Genomic DNA, 21553 nt, shown 5'->3' with positions numbered 1-21553 from the left:
TAATAAGAAAAAACCTACATGAAGTATAAATCCAGGGGTGTGTCGCGGTTTTGAGACTGGGTCTACCGATGGTGACATCACTCGCCCCAGCCCTCCTTTCGGCCTCTTTTCACCCAGCATTCAAGATGGTGGTAAGGAAAATTCTAACTTGTGACTAAATACGATTTTCAATCCTTTTCCATCCGAGTTTCTATATGCCATCTAAAGCTAAAACACCTATTTTCATAATAAAAATTTATTAAAGTGTCTTGAAAATTCAGTATTTAAGTGATTTCACAAGGCACCAGCTTCTGTTTACCTTATAAACTTGTTCCTACATGGTTCACGTTCGCTTATTTCGAGACCTTCGTTTTTTCGCATAGCCCTGTTTGGACCGATTATTTCCACAATCGTACGGCCATGTCTTTTTATCGCTTAATACCGTGCGACTTTGGTGGTAAATTCGAACTGTTTTAGTACCTTATTGTCTAAGTTATACGCAGTAGTTAGGGTAAATATTTCCCACTCGCTGAACGAGTGTTTTGGAAGTTTGAAATCGCTCACGTGAGGGTTTTCATGGCTGTGCCACACACGCACCAACGAAAACTGATACTCGCTTTCCATGTTATATTTCTCGTACATGTTCTGTTGGTGCATTTATATATACAATATCTATCTAATGACATTGTTTTGAAACAATTATGAACTATGAGACCGAACCATTCTCTAGCTCTTAGGCTGTAAAACATTTCAGGCTCGTTTCTTGAGAAGATGAAATACTGTTATTGATCTCACTGTGATTGCAACATAATAATAGTTATCTTATCATCCTCAACACATTATTTTAGGATCTTGATGACTAAAGTTTCCAAGGCTTATAATTATAAATCCATAGTCTATTTCCATATCTACTATTCTACATTTGTTCCCATGTAATCGTTACACCTCAAAAACAAAATGAACACACTTTATAGATGTACTAATAATTTATCCTATTACCTAATGTTCACACTAGAATCCAAAAAAATGTTCTGAGTAATAATTATCAAAAATCAGGAAGGGCTCACTTGATGAGCAAAATCTGATACAATCTCTGTGTTCATATCTAATTCCTTTAATAGTTGTCCATGATAAATTTTAAAAAATTATGTTGCACATATATTAGGTTGATAGTTAGACAAAAGCTTCAATGTTAGAGTTAACACTGCATAGTAAAACTTGTGTTTAAGGCAGTCATATTATGCTGATGGTATAATATAACATTCAGAGTGTACACCAGACTTTAGTGCAAGAGTAAGTGAACACAGTATTAATTAACTTGGGTTGTTTATCAGGCTGATGGTAAGATGAACCCCATGAAGGAGCTTCGCATCAGGAAACTTGTCCTGAACATCTGTGTCGGCGAAAGTGGTGACAGGTTGACCAGGGCAGCTAAGGTGCTGGAACAACTCACAGGACAACAGCCTGTGTTCTCAAAAGGTTAGCAGTGCTTAAAATCTACATAAGGACAATATCTCCTAGCTTTTAAACAGCTCTGCATTCTTAAAAGTTAGCAGTGTTTAAAATCCAACTTAGGGTGACTTCTCCCTTGAGCAAAATATAAAAAAAGTGCTAGCCATATTAGGGCTGTTTTTATACCATGTTGGGAGGTTCTACCAAGCTGTTAGGCTTGGGACACTTAGGACAAACACTGCTCTTTTCATGTGCCATTCCAAATGTACCAATTTGCGACAACTAATGACAATACATGAAAAGAGCTGTGTTTGTTCTAGGCCATTTGTTTTGTTGTCATTCATTGCTGGCACATTTATTTGAATATAATAAAACATCATACATGCCTACTGTACTGATAGATTTTTATTGTTTTGTTTCAGCTCGCTACACTGTCAGGTCTTTCGGTATCCGTAGGAACGAGAAGATCTCAGTTCACTGCACTGTCCGTGGCCCAAAGGCCGAGGAGATCCTAGAGAAGGGCCTGAAGGTCAAGGAGTATGAGCTTGTCAAGGGATGTTTCTCTGCCACTGGTAAGTGCGTCACTTACATACGTCTACAGTACAATGGACCTGAAGCTTTTCCACAAAACTGATATTTATAGCATTGTATGTGGTGTTATAGTGAACACTTATCAGACACTATCAATCAAGTCATAAAACATGGTTATGAAATGAAATATTTGAGCAGTACAAAACATTTAGTGACTGGAGCTTTTCAGTAGTCTAAGAGACACAGGCTAAGTAATGTTGAGGTCATATTTTATGCTAAGGAAAATATAAATGTATTGTAAAATTGAGTTGACTGTTGATCAATGACAGTAGCGTTTGTGAATTAGAGTTGAACAAGGAAAAGAGGAAGGAAGAAGAACTGCACCCATTTTGTCTGCTTGATATTTACGCTACTATGTAGATAGTGTTAATGATTTAGGAGTTTCCAATTTGTGTTCTGGCTAGTTTTCCACATAATTAACAATATATGGTGTACCATCTTTTTAGGCAACTTTGGATTTGGAATCCAAGAACACATTGATCTTGGTATCAAGTATGACCCATCTATTGGCATCTATGGCATGGACTTCTTTGTCGTCCTGGGACGCCCTGGCTTTAACATCTCCAAGCGCAAGCATAAACAAGGCCGTGTTGGCTTCCCCCACAGGCTCACTAAGGACGATGCCATGAAGTGGTTCCAACAGAAGGTATGCACTTTTTTCTTTTACTGTTTGATACATACAACCAAATGCAACGCTTCTTACTAGACCATGACCTGTCTTCTCTGACAATGTTTCCAAAATATGGGAATGTTGAAACAGTTGTTATTCAACCCTGTTTGGCATTACATAGCAACATCATCACCAAAATATCCATAATCCACAATTGAATTTGCAATAACAACAACCATGTTTAAGGCTGGTTTCTATATAATTGCATACCAGTGTTGTTTCCATGTGATCACACTCAATCACAGGTGATCATGTATTCACCCTGTGGCCTTGTGCAATCAAATGGAAACAACTTTGCTTTCAAAACGCCATCAGTTACAATCATACAGTTAAATTAGCCTTGGTCATATGGAAGCCAGCCGTTACTTGATTGTGTTGTCAAACACAGCCATGAAGTCTATAAGAAAGAAAAATGTTCTTTGATATGAATATTTTACCAGTTTGAGATCATGATGAACGATTGTAGTTTTCTTGAGAGAGCTAGCCAAGGGCTACAGTAATAAATTGATTTTTATTTTTTTATTCATCTTGTTTTATTAAGGGAGTTTTTAGTTGATGATGGTCTAATTTATCTCTTTTATTTGCAGTACGATGGTGTCCTCCTCAATAAATAAATCCAGCCTGTACCATCTGTCACAAAGTTGTATGTTTGAAATAAATCAAATTACACCAAGTTTGTAAATCAGTTATTGAACGTGAATGACTAAATCTTGGCTTTCATGTAGTTGCCCCCTTGACTTGAAGCAGTGAATATGTTCACACCTGATGGGAGTGGTAATGTGTTTTCATTTTCATCTACCTGATTGCATGACCATGGGTACTGGTTCATCATGTTTTTTAGGCATGGTGTTATTGTTACCAATCCTAGTTGAAGAAGTTAAGAGGATGTTACCCCTTCTAGAAGATGCGCTCTTGCAGATTTGTTCCTAGGCTGGTTATCCATACACTTTAGTGGAGAAGGGGGCAAAAACGACAACCTCAAAGCTAAGAAAAGCATCCAACATATTTTTAGTACCCCTTACATAGCCCATCGTTTTGTCAGTGATACAACCTATCATTGACTGGTAGACTACAAACAATACGAATAACAACTTTGTTTTATTCATTAAAGTAATACACACAATTTATTCTATATATCTATGTTACAACGGAGCAATTGTTGCCTTTTTATTCAGATATGTTACTCGTCGCCATCAAAATGTTAAGTTGAGCTTTCTTGATTGACTGAAATAAACCTTGCTATTATGTATGTCATGACGGCAATACTGTCCTCTCGAGCAGTTTAAAGGGGATTCTTTACGCTGTCTGTATCTCATTGTGTCCTAAAATCCTACCCTCTTGTATACGTTTGCTGAGCCGTGTAAAGATCTGCATCCTTTTCTCTTATCCAGTTAAAAAAGAGGAAGTCCTTTTTCCATCCCTGCTTCCCCGGTAGAATGTCTTGTTACGAAGCACCATTGACGCTTGTTCTTGAGCCTCGGAATTCCTTGACCAGCGGATTCAGAGCCTTTATGCTCCCTTTACTGTTGCCTAGATACGTAGTGATGGCTTTCTTGACGTGATACTGCGACTGCGGTGGAAGCTGGGATAGCTCGGCAAGGTTCATTCGTTGCCAGTCCTTCACGGTACGTTGATAGTCGTTCTCCATCTTTCTCTTGTACATACCGTCTTGAAGGCTTTTCACCTCCGCTCTGCAATCAAAAATGGTCAACTGAAGTTTAGCACGGAGAACAGAATAAAGCTATTTTGATTTCAATTCTAACTCACAACTATTTTATAGTTTCACTGCCTATGCATTGCATGAATTGTTGTCCCATAGATTCCCATGCCATTTCTTAATATTCTTTACACGAAAACAAAATCCACCCAAAATCCTTCCCCGGCAGTTGACCTAATTATTGCTGGCACAGTGACCGATCTAGCTTTTCGGGAGGGATAAGGATGGGGGTATTTTACTGAATTGTTTAATGTCCTCCTTGAGTCTCCAGCTCCTTCAGAAAGAAATGGATAAGGCACGCGTCTTAGAGAAATATTTTGTTTGGCACTTTTTTTACATTTCGTTAGTAGCCCTTAGAGGGGGGTTAACCCCCTAAATCCTATAGTGGTATCTACAGTATCCACACTAAGGTTGAAGGTTTTTCCCATCCCTTGCCTCCCAATACGATGCAGGAAAATAGAAGCAAAATCTAATTACTGAACAGATTCATTTTCCATGTTTTCTCACCGTATTCTCCACCTAAACCACAGGGGTTCCCAAAATGACACTATACCTAAATGGTTGCACGTGGGCGTAGTTCATGTTGAAATGCTGATAATTCTCCTGCTTGAAGCGAGGATAGCTGACCTTCGGGATAGGCGGGAGGTGCGTGCTACCCAGGTCCTTCTCTAAACCGGACAAGTTTTTGCTCCTATGGGCGATCGTCATGAGTTTGACATGAATAAAACCATGTTATATAGGACACACACAAAATGGATTGGAGTACACTCGCGATATGAACAAATAGCAACATTACCTCAGGGCAATAAGGTGACTAAGGTGTGATTTATGTGATGTATCTATTTGGCACAAGGTTTTAGTGATCTTACCAGGTTTGTGTTTTGTAGAATCCTCTTGGTACCACCGAGTCGTAGATGGGTCCGGGAAAACTGTTAACGAGATTGATATATTCATAAGAAAAGAAAAGTTTGGCTTAATAACATTAGATTTGTCAAACTCACTTATCCATTCTCCATGAAACTTCGGGCTCTGAAATAAAATATAACGTGAATTTTTATCAACATAATTACGACGAACAACCTTAACAATATCTTTCGTCATGAGAAAAATCCCACTGCTTCACGACTATTTCCATGATCAGTTCCACCCACAGCACCAAAAGCCTAGAGGTTAATCGTGCGTCATCACCATCAGTGTAAAATTCGCTAGTAACGCCGTTATGGTCTATGTCTATCCTGTGAATCACCACAATCAATACCATAATCGTCATCATGACCACAATCGTCGTCAACACCAACATCTTCACCTCTAAGATCACAAATCATGCCAGGCGCGTACAAAGGCTGTACAGGTACCATATGGAAAAAAATAATTACCCGCTTTCGCGCGCGCGTAACCTGCGCACCCCCCACCCCCACCCTTCTCTGTACGTGCTGCTTCGTTCGGCATTGGATTTTGAACGGGATTTGAACTTCAAGAGACGGGAACACGTCTCCATCGCAGCCGCTCATCGGAGTCACGAAGGGATTTTGTGTGACAGTAAACAGCAACAATAAACACGATTTGAAATCAAAAGCTACCGGGAATACGGAATCCAGGCCCCAGTACAGGACCCTGCCAAAAGGCGCGCGCTCGCGTGGTACTCACCAACTATTTTTAGTGAGGTCGCCCTTAGACCCCATCCAGGTCTGTGAACAACGTCTTCCTGAAAAATCAAATGCGATAACAAACATCAACAATGCAATGATGCAAATTTGTAATGGGCTTGGAAATATATCTATATAAATTATACGTATCATACCTGGTCGTGTATCATGTAATCCACAATGTACTTGTTGTAGTACGACGCAAGGCTGTTGTAGGTGTCGGGAGTGTAAGGTTTCCTGTGTTAGAAATAGAAATGCTAAATGAGTCATTCTGCATTCTACTCAGGAAATTGCCAGCGAATGCTGTGTTTTCAAAAGTTTTAAAAAGCGTTTTAAATTAGTTAAATGGTATTTGTGTCTATTAAAATGAGATCAAGATGCCGAGGAAACACGGGCTTTTAGACTAGAGTTTACGCTTTCATCGTTTCCTTATAATATTTTTGTTCTATTTCGCCAGCTTGCCCCGACAAATTACTTTACTATGTCTGTAATTTAACCTCTCAAGATACTCAAGACCCTAGATGTGATGTCCCTGCTTTATCTTTCCATCTCTTCCCCTCCCCTTCCACTTACACCGCCCCCCTTGTACGCTTCCATCTTTACAACCCCCTAACTCCCCCTACCCTTCCACTTACCCCCCCCCTCCCCCTTTCACTTACACCGCCCCCTTGTTCCCTTCCATTTTCACAAGCCTCCAACTCCCCCTACCCTTCTACCCCCCTTTCACTTACACCGGCTGTGGCGTCACTATTCCTTGCACGGAGTCCATTTTCTTGCGCACGCGCAGAAGCTCGCCTAGTATCTGTGAGCGCGTGCGTGTTTTGGCGCGAGCTGGTGACTCTACTTCCGGTGTTTCGCCCAAGTCTTTCAGCTTATCCTCTGTTACATCAGTCGCTGTAAAAAATAACACGTGAGTTGAATCCATCTATTGAAAATTCAACCCATAATTTATTGAAAACAACACCCAAAAATGTATGTCAGCTCTTTTTGGCGCGGAGGGGTGCGTGCGCCTACCCCCCCCCCCCCCCCTCTTTCCCTGTACATCCCCTCCACAACCAGGGCTAAACGCAACCTGCGAAGTCTCCTGTTATGACGCGTCACTGGGAAATCAATAAGCCGTTTGTGGCATTCAAAAACGTCAATAAAACTCTGGCGTCAAATGGCCTTAAGAAAATTCTAATGTCGCCTTTCAAGACTTCATCGTTCTCAGCTTATTCATAAGCTTCTGGAAACTACGCACTCGAAAAATATATTTTGTGCAGTTCTAAACTATACTTTATGTAGTTCCAAGTATGAAAAATAGGCTAATCGTTCGCATATATCAGCTGATCAGCGACACAAAGCATGGGGTAGAATATATACTAAAAGAAATTTAAGGGTCCAAGCGAAGTTTTTTCTACCGCACAATAAGATGAAGCTCCGTTGTTAATAACCAGATAACTAATCCTCAAAGCAATGTCTTTTTAATCATAGAGCTCTATAATGACTTCAGATCTAGCCATTAATTGCAAACAAACAAAGGAAATGCATGCATGTGTTCCAGATTCTCATTTTAGTCAGGAGGCCTACGTTTTCCGCCTATCCTAATAAATATAAATAATACGTTTAATGGAATGCAAATAAGAAAATTTTTCATGTGTGATAACATTTTGTACTGGGTGGATAGAAAAAAATACTGGCCAACACAAAGGTTAAAGGAACGATATATATACTTATTGCGGCTAGGAAATGAAAGCTAAGCGAACACGAAACTTTATGTAAATTTTTTGTTAAGTTTTTTTTTCGAGTAAAAGAAGTAGATGCTTTGTCTTGTTTAAGAAAGTATTGATATAATTGAGGCGTCTTTTTTGAAAAAGCGCCTTCAAATCAAACGCGGCATTACAAGCCACAAAACACCTGGTCAACCTGGTCAAGTGATGGTCTTACCTTTAGTTGGCGATTCTGTGTAAGCAACTTCGTTGTCAGCCATGTTTTTGCTATCTTCTTAACAAAAAACTGCGTGAAAACAAATAAGTACACATATATCACCTATCACATTCACATTTGTAAACAAGCGTACAAAGAAATCACTCGTACATGAGTTTACATTTGACCATTAAAACGTGCACGCTTTGTTTACTACAAGTAATACGCCAACATTATCTATGATTACCAAGAAAACTAAAATTTATGTTAATGAAAAGATACCTGGAATTTACGAATGTCTCCTTGCCTCTGTTTAGTAGCGTGCTAACTAAAGTTTGATAAAAACACTAAAATGGGTTCTTGATGTTGTCTTAGCAACGTCACATGGCGTCTAACAAGTTATTTCCCAGAGGACTCTGACGGATTTTTTAGAACAAAAGAACTGCTCCATTTTGAAGGTAGTCGTTGTTAAACTGATAATCACCTGTTTATTAAACTTTTCTAACAAATGATTGAAGTATTTACTTTTAATTTATCGGAAGGTAAATGCTTACGAGATTCCGTCACCTTTCTCGTTTGGTTCTTCATAGTCTTTTTGAATGCGTTCTTTTAGTCTTTTTGAATGCTTTCTTTTATTTTCCCTACTCTAGTAGTGAACTTTGTAGGGGACAGTCCTTATAATCCTTGTTTGTATTTAACAAATATGAGAATCAATTCTAAAAAGGCGGATATTTCTTGTTTCTTCTGTGCAGCCGTTCTTAGTATCAATGTAAATTATGTCCTACAGAACATGGAGGAATTTTAAACTGACGCCAAGGAGAGCTGCGCAAGAGGCATAAACTCTCAGACATTTTTTTAACTTTTTAAAAACTCGTTGTCGCTTGTTGTTCGTTGTTATTTTTATCGATGAAGAGCAAAAGTTAATCGTAACTTTATGAGTCCGAAAGACTAGCGGTACGCACGAAAACTCGAAGAGGCCCGTGAAACAGCCCGTGTAGCTACTCGTTGGACCTGCTTGATAATATCCAAAGCATCGTTCAAGTAATTTAGAATCTTTTTAGGAAATATTCTTGTTTTTTTTTTCATTTGCATCCTAAAATTTTGTCAGATCTTTTGTCAGTTCCCTCGATCAGCTGTCATGGGTACTTTCGTTTTAAGTAGAGAACTCCTGTGCATTTTTGTTAAAAATACTCAATGAAATGATAAAATATATTTTATTTTTTTAACCTTAGTCTTGTACAGGCCATGTTGGAGAATTGTTAAAACACGCTATTTACATATGTTCAATAGTCTTGCAAATTTCTAACCATGCTGCTTCAAATCAAGCAGTCCATTCCATATTCCATTCAAACTTGCTTACACCACTTTAGTGACAGACACCCAATAAACGCCCTTTCTCTATACCAAAAAACTGTTACACGATATCAAACAAGTTCTTTCCCTGAACCACCAACAGCACTCCCACAAAATTAATCACACAACACTCCGCTGGCCATTCCTTATTTCACTAGGGGCTCAGGTGTATGAGCCTGCAATTCTTTTGTCAGCGGTTTAAGTGCCTTTGCTGATCCCTGTGAGGTTGCTAGGTAACTGAAGATCGCTTTCTTCACGTGGTAGCGCGAGTGAGCCGGGAGATCCTTCAGCTCAGAGAGGTTCATTCGTTGCCAGTCCTTCACGGTCCTGTCGTAGTCTTCCTTGGATCGCTTCTCGGCAAGTTTCTGGGTCATGTTCTTCATTTCAGATCTGGGATGTGTAAATATCAAAGGTCAAAAAACGGAATCAGTCATACTTTATTTGAAATGTTTTGGAAAAGCGTCTTAACGTCGCACCAATGTTGGAAGTGCTCTCCCGTGGATCCCCATTTTTGAGTTAGGCACACACCTATTTAATTAGATCTTTCACATAAATTAGGGATTTGTTCGTGTAATCTTGTAGTAGAAATTATATGGAAATGGCCATTAGGGCTGTGGCCTCCTCCCCCCCCCCCCCTCACTTTTTCTGGGCCTCCTTTGCTACGGCCTTTTGTATAAACTCCTATCCGAACCTCAAGGGAATTCAACAGTGGGCATTGGGTTAGCCAAGAAAATCATGAATTTTGCTTTCCCAGGATTTCCAATTTCTGCATTCTTAGCCCTGATCGACTTCAAAATGTAAGTCACATTCCCCTTCTCCTTTTTCGCCCGGTGTGTTTTGGCATGTCCCCATAAATCCCACCAGCCCCCCCCCCCCCTCCGCCCAATTCCTTCCTATTAAAAATGGTCCGTCAACGACGACCCAGCGTAACACTCTAACAAAAAGGAAAGAAATCGCGCGTGTATGTGGTTTAATTTAAGACTAGATTGATGTTGTTCTAACCTGAATTGTCCAAGCTCGTTGAACGTCATCTTGTTTGGCTGGAAGGTGGCTTGATGGAACTTTGGCACAGAGGGCATGGGGAGAGGCGGCAAACGAGTGCTTCCCAGATCCCCATCTTTCCCGGACAGATTCCTACTCCTGAGGAATATGTAAACCAATGTTAACTTAACGTTCAGTTGTAGGGTATATGGAGATGGGAGAGGGAGTGAAACAGTGTTAAATCTTAGTCTCCTCTGCAGGCATCTAGAGTGTGTTTTACTCTCAGTGTTTTTATGACCCAGGCCCCCACGCTTTATTTAACACGCCACCGGAAGCTCGAAAAAACGCCTTTTTCCCAAATCACTCGAAAAGCCTGCGGAGGAGGCTAGTTAATTAAAGCCGCATTGTCACCAGTTTACTTCCGGAGGTCCGACGGAAACCTCAACCGTTAATGGACAAAAGAATCTATTAAAATCCGAGATATTAAACATACCATCCGCTCTAAAATCACATCCTCAAAGAAACTTCTAGTAAACACACTGCTTTCACTATTTTGAAATATGCGCAGTCGTAAGTATCATTTGTAAAAAGCACGGTATTTATAAGAAATGACTTACTTTTTGGCCGCCAAGGTGGGGGTGCGCGCGCACCCTGCGTACCCCACTGTGTACGATGGCGCAGATTTACTTTGCTTAAAGCAAGGCTTAATGAATGGTATAACTATTGAAACAACCGAAAAGCTGTAGAAAGTATGCTCTGTACATAGACGTGAGTGGGGAAGGGATATCATCTGATGGTTGACGAGGGCTTCAGTGTGGCTTTAAATGATATCAACTGCAGTCTCTTCAATCGCTTGCTGCTTACCAATTTCGTGCTTTGAAGAGAGTTCCTGGAATTCTTGACGGTTGAACTGGGCCAGGAAAGCTGGGGAGTTTAAAAAGCATAACCTAAGCATTGTGTAACACGTGAAGGAGACAGACAAAGGGAGAAAGGAATGGACAGACGCATGCGCAGATCTAAGAAAATCCCTGTTTACAAAAAAGAAAGGCTGAACGCTGTCGCCTCAATAACAGAATGAAAATATGCAGGCCATACGTTACAAGCCTCCTTCGCAGGCGTCATTAAACGTAAAAAACAGAGACCTAACCTAAAGGCCTGGCTAAACATTCAAAAATGTTTCTCAAACATTGCGTTTGACGCAAATGTTTCTACGTTTAACCACCCACAAAACATGGCACTAAATTGGCTTCCACGACACTTCCAGATTTCTGAATGAGATCAAAACATTTTCATCAAACATTTGCGTTTAACGTTTATGTTTTATTTTTAGCCACACAGGCAGCCCAAGCTCATTATATGTAATTTGACGGTCAAAATTCAAAATCTTCAAAATTGTGTATTTATGAATAAAATGACTCGCAATGACTCAGTTGTTGTTGTTGTTTATTACTCAACCGAGTTTTAAGCCATTCGACTGAGTTTTCTCCTTTACTATAAGCCCCGAAGAAGTTTTATTCCTTATAATTTAAAAAGCTGGATAATTCCTATAAAATTGGTATCCAAATGTGTTGAAATATCGTCAAACATCGTATTTTACCATAAAGATCCATGGATGCCCCTCTTTATTGATTTATAGATTTTGATTTTTTCCGAACTTCTCGGGCCCGAAAGTTTCAATATTAAGAAAGTAACTTTTTGGCTTCAGCAAAACTTCGAAAATGGCCCTATTGAGTGTAATCATTTGGAAAACGAACCAAGAGGAAGTTCAAACTGTTCTAAAACATGAAAGAGGTTCTCCAAAAGGAAAACATGCGAAATTTTTAGCAAAAATGCAAAATCAAGTTTTCGGGCCCGAAAATTCTCGGGTGTTTCGAGAAACGGGCGCCTGGGGACAATGCCAAAAGCGGAAAAACGGGAAAGAGAGCTCGTGACCACGCTCGACGCATCGCCACAGGAATCCCGAGCTCCTGTTTTTCTTTTCTGCTGCATTCTGGGCAAAGCCTGCGGAGGAGGATAATGACATACTAACTCTAAACACTTTGACCTGCTTACGTAAACAGGTGTAATAGATCCGCGCGTGGGACAGACTTTACTTACTTGTCCATTTTCCATGAGATCTCAGGATCTGCAATACAGACGTATTTTTTTTTGTTATTCGATGGGGAAAACTTAAACTAACAAATTGTATTGCGTAAGTGCAAACGGCTAGCAATATCTATCACGGCAGTGTCGGCGTAGGGAGAGTTGGACGGGTCTCGCTTCCGTTTTCTTGAAAAAGAAAAACTTTTACGAGATGCCTTCGGAGAAAGATTTTTCTATTTCAGAGTCCAAGTGGGTCATACCTATGACTCCTAGCGCCATGGCACGGTGGCCCCATCCAGTTCTAAGAACTTGTGGATCCTAGTGATCAAACACGAGATTAGAGTGACAGCAGGAACTGGTAATCACGTGAAACAAATTTGAGTGACAGGGGGAGGAGTTAATGAACACGTGGATATGTTTGAGGGACAGGGCAAGGGGCTGATAATCACGTGTAACATATTCGAGTGACAGGGGGAGGAGTATTTATTTGAGTGGATAAAAATGTTGGAAGAGTGTTTAGAATTGCGGGGATGAAGCTGACCGCACTGAAGAAAAAGGGTGTTGTTAACCGTCAACAATGGGGCTAGCATTTTTTCGTAGCCAGACCCTATTTTAAGGTTATACAAAACTGGTGCACTTTTTTTTACTTTATTCAAAAACCGTCAAGATGCTCGTACCGGATTTTCCAGCTCGTGCACGATGTAGTTGACGATGTATGTGTTGTAATATGGGGACAAGCTATTGAAGATGTCTGGTGTGAACTCACGCCTAAAAAACAAAACAATCAGATATAGTGATGATAGAAAAATAATAGCAAAACCAAGTCATGTCCATTTTTGCAGCTTTCAATATTCTGCGAACTCTCGCCGACGATTTCCAACAGCTAATCACCTTCTGACTTCCGTCATTCAAAATCCTTCAAGCGAATTCACTGGCCAGCACTGAAATGTTTTCCAATCACGCCACCTTTGCAAGCTGGGATGACCATCAAAAATTTCCAAATGTAATTCCGTTAGTATGGATGACAGAAGCCAGAAAAAGGTTTTAGCAGAATTTATTAAAGAGAATTCGCAGGATATTAAAAATCGCAGGACTTTCATTAACACAGGGCAGCTCTCCCTTTGAGTCGGTGGGAAATCCTGGACCCGCCCCGGCTTTGAGTCATATGCTCTTAGTCATGTTTTCCATAATCTTTAGTGTTTTGGGGATAATGGGACTGTTCACTCACGTTGGTGGTCGGTGCGTGTTACGTCGTGTTTCCACCATCTGTTTTTTGCAACGTTGAAGGTCTGCGATCATTTTCTGAGTCTTTTTGTCAAGCTTGGAAGCAGGTCTCTTTTCTTTTTCTTTTTCTTTCTCTTTCTGCTTTGGTTTCTCTTCATTTTCAGTTTTCTCTTCTTTTTCAGTTTTCTCTTCTGTGTCAGTTTTCTCTTCTGTTTCAGTTTTCTCTTCTTGCAGCTCCTCCTCGACTTGTTGTGATTCCTCTGCGTCTATAACATTGAGCAAAATACATAAGAACCTGAAAAATGTTGAAGTTGTTAAACGTAACCGTGATTCAAGAGCGTACAGCCGAGACTGGCTAATATGGAAAGGGCAGCATTTGACGTTCAAAAGGGGGGGGGGGGGGAGGGGAACCCTTGCCATTGGCAGCATTTCCTTATGGACTATCTTAAAAATTCCGCATTTCTTAAGATATAGAACCTAGTTAGAAATTAGGAAACTGATAATAGATACTACCGCCGAGATCCTGGTACGCGCAGCCGTCTTGTGTCGTTCACGCAACGCTTCCCTCCCACGCGTTGCGTGACCGACACAAAGGATGGCTGCGCGGGAGACTACCTGGTAAAGTAAAGATACAGTCTGTTTGATTTTCTGTAAGTGCTGAAAATATATATACATATACAAATTAATTACTTGTTTTTTCATTCGTTGAAAGCCCGGACACTATCAGAGGTAGCCCTAAAGGCTTAAAGGTAGGCTACTTTCCATTCTCTTTTCCATCAATCCGTAAATGTGAATAATTTTAGGGAAATCCAATGATTTTTCTTTCGCTGGCGTCAAAATTGTCTACAAGAAAAGACAAGATTGGAAGAAATGGTGGTTTTATAAATTCTATCAGATTTGCATAATGGGCGACCATAAGCCCACCAGACATATCCATGTGTTTACGAAATACGAGAGAAAAATAACACCCGCTAAATGTTTTATAAGTAAGTATGTAGCTATTTATACATTCTATGAAGGCAACTTAACAGTGTCCTCACATTGCCACTATTAAGCATATACGGCTTAGCGTGCGAATAAATACTTTACTAAGAGATAATCGCTTTTGGCATTAACGATCCAAGACACAGTAAAAACTCAAATGCGCGTGTTACAAATTGTAAACAGATTCTATCTCACATAAAAATGCTCAAAAATAGGGCTTTCACTACTAAGTTTATCGCTAAAGATAAGCGTGTTCCTAGCTCTTGGAAATATTGGACTCAATATTAAAACGTTGCCCGTGAAAGTTTGATCTCTTGACAGACTTGAAAACCGACCGTCATGGCCGTGTGCTGTACGTCACAAAATATAATATAATATTTGTCTCCTCACCTGACATTTTTGCGTCTATATTCTTCGTTTTCTTGTTTCTCAAACTTCACGTTCTCTTGGGATTTAAGGGACAAAAGCCCGATGCATTAGAATGGCCCCTCGAAGCAATTCAGACAGACAACATTTTCTGACAAGATTAAGAATCTTTTGTGTAGTAATAAAATCCTTTCTCCGAAATGCCCAAGGGACGTATAGAATCTGCATAAAACCATTAGCTGTAAACCTACCTTACTAAGAATTTATTCTGAGTAAAGAACTTTAAATTTTAAGCAGTATTTGTGTTGCAGCTGAGTTTAATCGTAGGTTTCTCCTGTTTAGAGGCCATCCGCTTCACTTCTCGTCTCGAAAAGTACACAAAGTTGCCATGGTAAATTTGGCCTAAAGACATGACATCTAAACCTCATATCACTTTACATCGCTTCACCTTCGAGTAAAATCAAGAAACGACAAGAAAAAAAGTCACCCAAGAAAATATATAAATTTTAATCAAGTGAACTAGTTATTAGGTTCTGTATTTTAGAGGTGCTTTATTCTTGAGACGAAAGAGCGGCTGGGTTGTTTTGTTATTGAGATAAAGGGGAAATCAATTTAATTGGTGTATGTTTTGGTCTAATTAGTAATTTCGCACGTGTTATAAATATATAAAAGAATTACAAAATTACTGGTATGAAATTTCGTATGAAAAACGTTATGCTCTTCGTCGAAGTGCAAGTATGAACAAAAGATCCGTTACCAAACATTCCGTTGTTTATTGCAGGATTATTTGTTGTTGTTTTTTTCTGCCAAACGCATCCTCGGAAACCCAGGGGGACCCAAGGTCTTGAAATGTTCACTTACTTTCTTCTTTCGTTGGTGAAATGGTAAGATAGAAAATACCAAATCATTCGGGGGGTGAGTCAAATGTGGCTACAACATCGCTCAAGCGAATATAGTATTGCAAAGTCGAATATTTTTCTCTGGTAGGATTTTACAATAGGCGGCTGACAAAGGGCGTTTGAAGAAGTAATCAAAGCAATGCAATGGCAAACTCGTGGAATTTTTGTACAGAAAAAATTAAGACAAGAATATGTCTAGGTGATGTATTTCCCTCAATATAAATTAGTCGAGGTTGGGGGCCATTGCTAACTCTCACCCTGTCAATCACTTTATTTTTTTATTAGAAAATTCAGATTTGGCGACTAGAGATACAATAAGACAGCTGTTTTGATTCGCTCTCTGTACGGTTTCAAAGTACACACTTCACGATTGGCTAAAAGAGTCACTGCCCCATAATCCATATCGATTAATAAGACGGCTGTTTTGATTCGCTCTTTGTACGGTTTAAAAGTAAACACTTTAGATTGGCCAATATATTGACCCATCATTCTTTGCAATCGAAGTGTCCACACCACCACTGCCGTCGCCACGTGAAATTTACAGTGAAATTTACGTGGTTATTCACAGGTAGCCCAAGCTCACTATTTGTGTCGAATTATGGCTACATTTCAACGTACGATTTTCCGCCTTGGTTTTAAATAAAATTAATTGAAACTCTGACCGTTGTCTTCTTGTTGTCTCAACTAACCATCGTACCGAATTTGAGCGATTGTCGGTGGGTTGAAACCCTCTTCCACTGACCCCTTAGGGAAAATTGCTCAAACTCGGAATTCGACGCAAATAGTGAGCTTGGGCTACATTTTTCGAAATACAACTTCTCCTGTATTACTTGAGCTTTAAAAATATAATTAAGTTTGCTTACTGAGATGAACATTCATTTGCACAGGGTTTCATAGTCTACGAAACGATGCGTCACGCAAGTGAGATTGATATTGGGTAGACCATTTGAGTTAGTACACAGCTGCTTTGTCTCCTATTATCTTAATTCTACAAAGGAGTTCTTTTGTCTCTATTCTTCTCGTTCTTTGTGTCGAGGTGCGGATATTGTTCATTTGCCCAATCAAATTGCAGCTTGTAAGAGCTGCGTAGTGACCCGACCATTTCACTTTTGAAATGGGTGATTTACTTTCGTTCGAGCAGGATTTTTTTATCACGTTAACTGAAGTACAGTATATTTTTGATCATGTAATGTTGCTTTTTTCTTAGGACCCAGCGATGTAGGATTTTTTAGACGCGTAAAAAATGCATTTTTTCTCCCCAAAAAGCCAATATTTCCTCAAAAGTCAAGTGACGATTCCATTATGTTCCATATCATAACTTTAGCGTTTTAGGAGTTTATGAAAAAAATGTAAGGATTTTCCAATGATTTTCCGTGGCAGCCCTCAGACCCCCTTTAACACGAGCATCTACAGAGACGTCATTTTAAAAAATATTTTCACGCGCAGCCCAAGTATGTAATATGAATTTTTTATGTGTTGTTATGTGTTGGCGTCTGTCTTGGAGTATATTTTAGTAAATATATCATGGATTTGGTAGATCATAAGAGAGTTTGCGCTGTCTCCTAAACAAAGCGAATCTCTTATTTTGCTTTCCGTCCAGTTTTTCATGTTTTCCATCAGGCTCCAACGATTCCAATGAACCAAACTTTCCCCTACGTCAAGAGGTCTCACTCCCAACGTATGGGCCACGACTCCTGTATATGCATCTTCGACTTTAAACATCGGCACATTTTTACTTTGTTTTACCATTTCCTGCATTAAATTTCCGGATACGATGTAACAAGGTCCGCCACAATAATCAGGAAATTTCTTTCCCTGGAACTCATCCTCGCTTACAAAGTGAGCGCTGTCGTTATTCCTGTAAATGTATGCATTAAAATGCAAATATCCCGCGTATAAAAAATGGGGAATATTATCTTCGCGAATCCAGGAGAAAAACTTAGGCAAATTCACGTAAACGTCATGGTCTACCTTGATAATGTATTTTGGTTGGTAAATAATTGACCAGCGAAAAGCATCCCACACTTTGAACACGAGATTACGGTATGATTCCAAAGTCACGCCTCTGAATATATCACTATACAATTCTGCTTCATCTTCAATAAAAAGGTCCAAATTTTTGTTACCAGATCTTCCAAGGGCAAATACCACCTTGGTGTTATCATAAAAATGTTTTGCTCCTTCTAGAGTGGTATTTTGATGTTTATTCCGTGTCCACGTTTGACGTATGATTTCTCTACGCCCATGTGACTTTGGAGTGCTAATAACAAGAACAAGCAGACACAATTCTCCTCTTTTATGGTTAATTTCTGGTAATAATATCTTCTTTCCTCTTTCGTAGCTTATATTTCGCCCAAATGCTGCTTGCATTAGCCATGGTGGTAAGTCAAACTCGCTTACAAGTCTTGTATTGAACGTGTCGTCGTCCCCATTACTCCTAAGAAACGAAATCATCCACTTCTCTTTTCCTATGCCATTCAGCTTCACGATTCCGAAAAGAACCACACCAAATTGTACAATCACTATAACTAAAAGGCAGGTTCTCTTGTTAAAGAACATGGTTATAGCGTTAGCAGCGTCGACCAGACAATACTGTGACGCTGGTTGTTTCATAGTTAACTATTAACTATGGTTGTATAAAATCAAATGCCGCATTATATCAAGTGATATGTCATGGAAATGTCACGAAAAAAAATTGTGATATTATTTACCAGAAACTCCCTCTGGGCGTAAGAGTTCCCATAACAGGGGTTAATTCGAAATACAATATTCCTATTTGTGGAGATTTTGTACGCTCGTATGAGCGAAATCAATCATCGGCGATCGCCAGCGAATTTAATCGCCAGAGCGCACGCATACATATGTGAGTATCGGCGAATTCACCGCCGCGGCAGCAGACAGACCTGCTTTAAGCTTTAATAGATCGCCTTAAGCGGATTTCCTGTAGCAACAACAAAACCTTTCGCAACGTGGGGGAAACATGTGTCTGCTGATCTGTACAGGACCCGAAACGATCCCAGGACCCGAAATGATCCCAGGACCCGAAACAACTTATAGCGCGAGGCTGTCACCGGCGCATTCGATACGGATTTCATAATTTTTTGTGGTCTAAAATCCAAAACCGTCAGTTTTCGAAGCAAGTTAAGTAATCTGTTATCTCTTATTTTTGTTTAATTTATATAACAGATTACTATGCGCCGATGACAGCCTTGCAGACTTTCCACCTCGCAGGCTAATAATAGTTTGCTTCGCTCCCGTGTTCAGCCGAGCGTACCTAATTGTCCAACGGCGCCGGTCAAGGATTCAAATTGCTACTTAATCGTTTAAAAAAAAAATTATAGCGGCCAAGGAAAATAATTTAGCTCGGATGTTTTGCCACATATCGAATGTAAGTGTACCCTGGCATAGGTCTGCGAGATAAAAATATTTCGTTTGTTGTATTTTCCTCGCGAATTTCGACGGCATTTGAGTGCTACCGAAAATGGCGCCTCCAACCTTGTTTCTTTCCTTAGTAGGGGGAGAGAAGTCATATATTCCGTTACGAAAACCCCCCAAAATCGTATATTACACACAAATATGACAACAACAAGGCATGTTTCACAAAAAATCGCGACTTCAATCCACTCGTTTTACCTCTAAGAATAACAGCCGATTCCGAGCTACGAACAAGCTTCGAAACCATTGCCTGAGCTACCTGTGGGAAGCCATGTTGATAAGTTGACATCTGAACCCGCTGCATCTACTGGCTGGTCGTATAGCAACCAAGAACTCAAGACTATAAGGAAATCTCAACCTAAACAACGCTTGGAGCCCAAATTATGGCAGAAACTCGGTGATCTTGGAATTAGGAAGCCCTTTCGATCACGAAGAAAGCCAAGACTCGACAAGACAAAGTCGCCATGTTTGCACCGGTCTTCCTGTTGTGACAACCGTCGACTCCACAGGGCACCCACAACTCAGTTCTGGCTGCTCCACCAATTCTTCCAGCTCGCAAACAGCACCCTTCCCAGTCATCCCGGACACTATCATAGCGAATATGCAATCACTTCTTGCGAAGCTAGATGAATTATACGCAGCCATCATGCAATTTCCAGCGGGAATTATCTGCTTAACGGAAACCTGGCTGAATGGGTCTCATCCCGATCCATTAATCCACCTACCAGGTTACCTGTGTTTTAGAAATGACAGGACTACAAGTCGGGGCGGTGGAGTCTGTACCTATATCAACTCTCAGTACCCTTGTAGGAGGTTACCAGAATTTGAAGACCTCTCCATTGAATCTTTATGGATCAGTGTTAGACCCTATCGGCTTCCAAGGAGTGTATCCACGCTGCTTATCGGAGTCATCTACCACCCTCCTTCGAATGGAGAGATGAATCGTCAACTTGTTGACCATATCGACAAGAACTGTGAGTCTTTCCTCTCAAAGCACCCCGGTGGCCTTGTAGTTGTCACAGGTGATTTCAATCCAAGCACCGGACTTAAGGCTCAATATGTCACTCACAAGACCGGCCTGACTCAGATAATAAATGTCTTGACCAGAGACGCCGGTATACTCGATTGGTGTCTGACCAACAAACCAAAGTACTTTCAGCAACCTTTACAGCTCTCCAAGATGGGTAGTTGCGATCACTACCCAATCCTAATCAAGCCCAACTTGTGGATTACCAACCCTAAAGCCCACAAGAGCTCTGTCTGGCGACGAAACTTGCGGCGCAGCAGCCTGAACGCCTTTGGCCGCTGGATCACTCATTTTTGCTGGAATACCATCTTGAGCCTTCAGACAGCTAGGGAGAAATTTGAGCGGTTCTATACTGTCATCACTGACGCTGTGAACACTTATCTTCCCTTGCAGAGAGTTTCGCGCCCATCAGCCAGCAAGTTACCTGCTCGGGGCCAGTCCCCCTTGAACTGCTTATCACCCCTGGAAAGGCGTTTAAAGCCCTAAGTCGCATCAAAGTGAAGAAGTCATCTGGACCTGACCCAGTCCCCAGTGTCATATGGAAGGAATTTGCCCCTGAACTGTCTGATGTCGTCTGCAACCTGTACAATTCCTCATTGATGGAAGGCTTTGTTCCCCAAGAACTGAAGGAGTCGATTGTCCATCCAGTGCCAAAGTGCTCCCCTCCAAAGACTCTGAGTGAGGACCTTAGACCCATTACCCTTACTTCTCAGTTAGCTAAAGTTATGGAGGGATTGCACTTGATTCGCTCTTCGCATGCGTTAAGGATAAGCTTGACCCTAAACAGTTCTCTGTAACAGGGAAGTCTACTGTGCAGGCTCTGGTGTATTTTCTCCATTGCACCCTTGAATCGCTTGAAAGAGGCGAAAATTATGTGCGCATAATTTTTGCCGACTTTTCAAAGGGCTTTGACTTAGTCGACCATAACGTCTTAATGTTTTAGCTCGATCTCCTGGGAGTCAACGAGTATCTCCAAAATTGGATTGCTGCCTTTCTCACAGCCCGACCACAGCACGTCAAAATCAGTGGCCACACCTCATCGCCTGTGTTCCCTAATGGGGGCATACCACAGGCACTAAGCTTGCCTCACTAATGTTTGCTATACTTGTAAACAGGCTGGCGAGCACTTGGCCATATCGCATTAAGTATGTTGATGACACCACCATCTTTGAAGTGACTCCCAGGTACTCGCCAAGTTATCTGCCATTTATTGCTAATTATATTTTCAATTTTGCTACGGAG

General features: G+C 40.5%; 4 protein-coding genes across 7 annotated transcripts; 1 reads left to right on the top strand and 3 right to left on the bottom strand.

The window, feature by feature from the left end:
* Positions 1 to 13: 13 nt before the first annotated feature.
* LOC5503759 (60S ribosomal protein L11) lies at positions 14 to 3365 on the top strand. Its single transcript, XM_001624653.3, has 5 exons — positions 14 to 131; positions 1314 to 1458; positions 1854 to 2003; positions 2469 to 2668; positions 3280 to 3365. Exons 1-5 carry the CDS (start codon positions 69 to 71, stop codon positions 3304 to 3306), a joined length of 585 nt encoding a protein of 194 aa, XP_001624703.2. The 5' UTR covers positions 14 to 68; the 3' UTR covers positions 3307 to 3365.
* A 406-nt stretch (positions 3366 to 3771) lies between these two features.
* On the bottom strand, positions 3772 to 8340 carry LOC116611607. 2 transcript variants are annotated; one of them, XM_032371986.2, is made up of 9 exons: positions 8243 to 8340; positions 7982 to 8050; positions 6787 to 6949; positions 6211 to 6292; positions 6057 to 6114; positions 5411 to 5438; positions 5279 to 5338; positions 4963 to 5100; positions 3772 to 4383 (listed from the first exon to the last, which is right to left on the bottom strand). In XM_032371986.2, exons 2-9 carry the CDS (start codon positions 8022 to 8024, stop codon positions 4137 to 4139), a joined length of 819 nt encoding a protein of 272 aa, XP_032227877.2. In that variant the 5' UTR covers positions 8025 to 8050; positions 8243 to 8340; the 3' UTR covers positions 3772 to 4136. The 2 variants fall into 2 exon arrangements, with proteins under 2 accessions (XP_032227877.2, XP_048590480.1); XM_048734523.1 differs by lacking the exon at positions 8243 to 8340 and adding an exon at positions 8132 to 8153.
* Positions 8341 to 9160: 820 nt separating this feature from the next.
* On the bottom strand, positions 9161 to 15393 carry LOC5503752. Of its 3 annotated transcripts, none has more exons than XM_048734522.1 (9): positions 15202 to 15393; positions 14975 to 15027; positions 13605 to 13866; positions 13054 to 13144; positions 12637 to 12694; positions 12392 to 12419; positions 11159 to 11218; positions 10316 to 10453; positions 9161 to 9703 (listed from the first exon to the last, which is right to left on the bottom strand). In XM_048734522.1, exons 2-9 carry the CDS (start codon positions 14979 to 14981, stop codon positions 9460 to 9462), a joined length of 888 nt encoding a protein of 295 aa, XP_048590479.1. In that variant the 5' UTR covers positions 14982 to 15027; positions 15202 to 15393; the 3' UTR covers positions 9161 to 9459. The 3 variants fall into 3 exon arrangements, with proteins under 3 accessions (XP_048590479.1, XP_032227875.2, XP_048590478.1); XM_032371984.2 differs by having other exon boundaries at positions 14975 to 15101; positions 15202 to 15392; XM_048734521.1 differs by having other exon boundaries at positions 14975 to 15072; positions 15202 to 15392.
* Positions 15394 to 17080: 1687 nt separating this feature from the next.
* LOC125573760 (UDP-GalNAc:beta-1,3-N-acetylgalactosaminyltransferase 1-like) lies at positions 17081 to 19795 on the bottom strand. The gene is made up of 2 exons (XM_048734520.1): positions 19483 to 19795; positions 17081 to 18377 (listed from the first exon to the last, which is right to left on the bottom strand). The coding sequence occupies exons 1-2, from the start codon at positions 19586 to 19588 to the stop codon at positions 17329 to 17331; spliced, it is 1155 nt and encodes a 384-aa protein (XP_048590477.1). The 5' UTR covers positions 19589 to 19795; the 3' UTR covers positions 17081 to 17328.
* Between the last annotated feature and the right edge of the window lie 1758 nt (positions 19796 to 21553).

Source organism: Nematostella vectensis, chromosome 11 (assembly GCF_932526225.1).
Source record: "Nematostella vectensis chromosome 11, jaNemVect1.1, whole genome shotgun sequence".
In the NCBI taxonomy this organism is placed as follows: Eukaryota; Metazoa; Cnidaria; class Anthozoa; order Actiniaria; family Edwardsiidae; genus Nematostella; species Nematostella vectensis.
The sequence above is the reverse complement of the archived record's forward strand: the minus strand, read 5'-3'. Positions and strand labels throughout refer to the sequence as shown.

Bases quoted from the DNA above. Each gene is read 5' to 3' on its own strand.
- LOC5503759 (XM_001624653.3), top strand. From the start codon at position 69: ATGGTGACATCACTCGCCCCAGCCCTCCTTTCGGCCTCTTTTCACCCA. The intron at 2,004-2,468 runs GTAAGTGCGTCA...CCATCTTTTTAG, and splicing joins GGGATGTTTCTCTGCCACTG to GCAACTTTGGATTTGGAATC. The intron at 2,669-3,279 runs GTATGCACTTTT...TTTTATTTGCAG, and splicing joins TGAAGTGGTTCCAACAGAAG to TACGATGGTGTCCTCCTCAA.
- LOC116611607 (XM_032371986.2), bottom strand. From the start codon at position 8,024: ATGGCTGACAACGAAGTTGCTTACACAGAATCGCCAACTAAAG. The intron at 6,293-6,786 runs GTAAGTGAAAGG...TTTCTAACACAG, and splicing joins ATAGTGACGCCACAGCCGGT to GAAACCTTACACTCCCGACA. The intron at 4,384-4,962 runs GTATAGTGTCAT...TTTTGATTGCAG, and splicing joins GCCCACGTGCAACCATTTAG to AGCGGAGGTGAAAAGCCTTC.
- LOC5503752 (XM_048734522.1), bottom strand. The intron at 12,420-12,636 runs GTATGACCCACT...TCTGTATTGCAG, and splicing joins CATGGCGCTAGGAGTCATAG to ATCCTGAGATCTCATGGAAA. The intron at 10,454-11,158 runs GTAAGCAGCAAG...CATATTCCTCAG, and splicing joins CTCTTCAAAGCACGAAATTG to GAGTAGGAATCTGTCCGGGA.
- LOC125573760 (XM_048734520.1), bottom strand. From the start codon at position 19,588: ATGCAGCGGGTTCAGATGTCAACTTATCAACATGGCTTCCCACAGGTA. The intron at 18,378-19,482 runs GTAAAACGAGTG...CCTGCCTTTTAG, and splicing joins ATCGGCTGTTATTCTTAGAG to TTATAGTGATTGTACAATTT.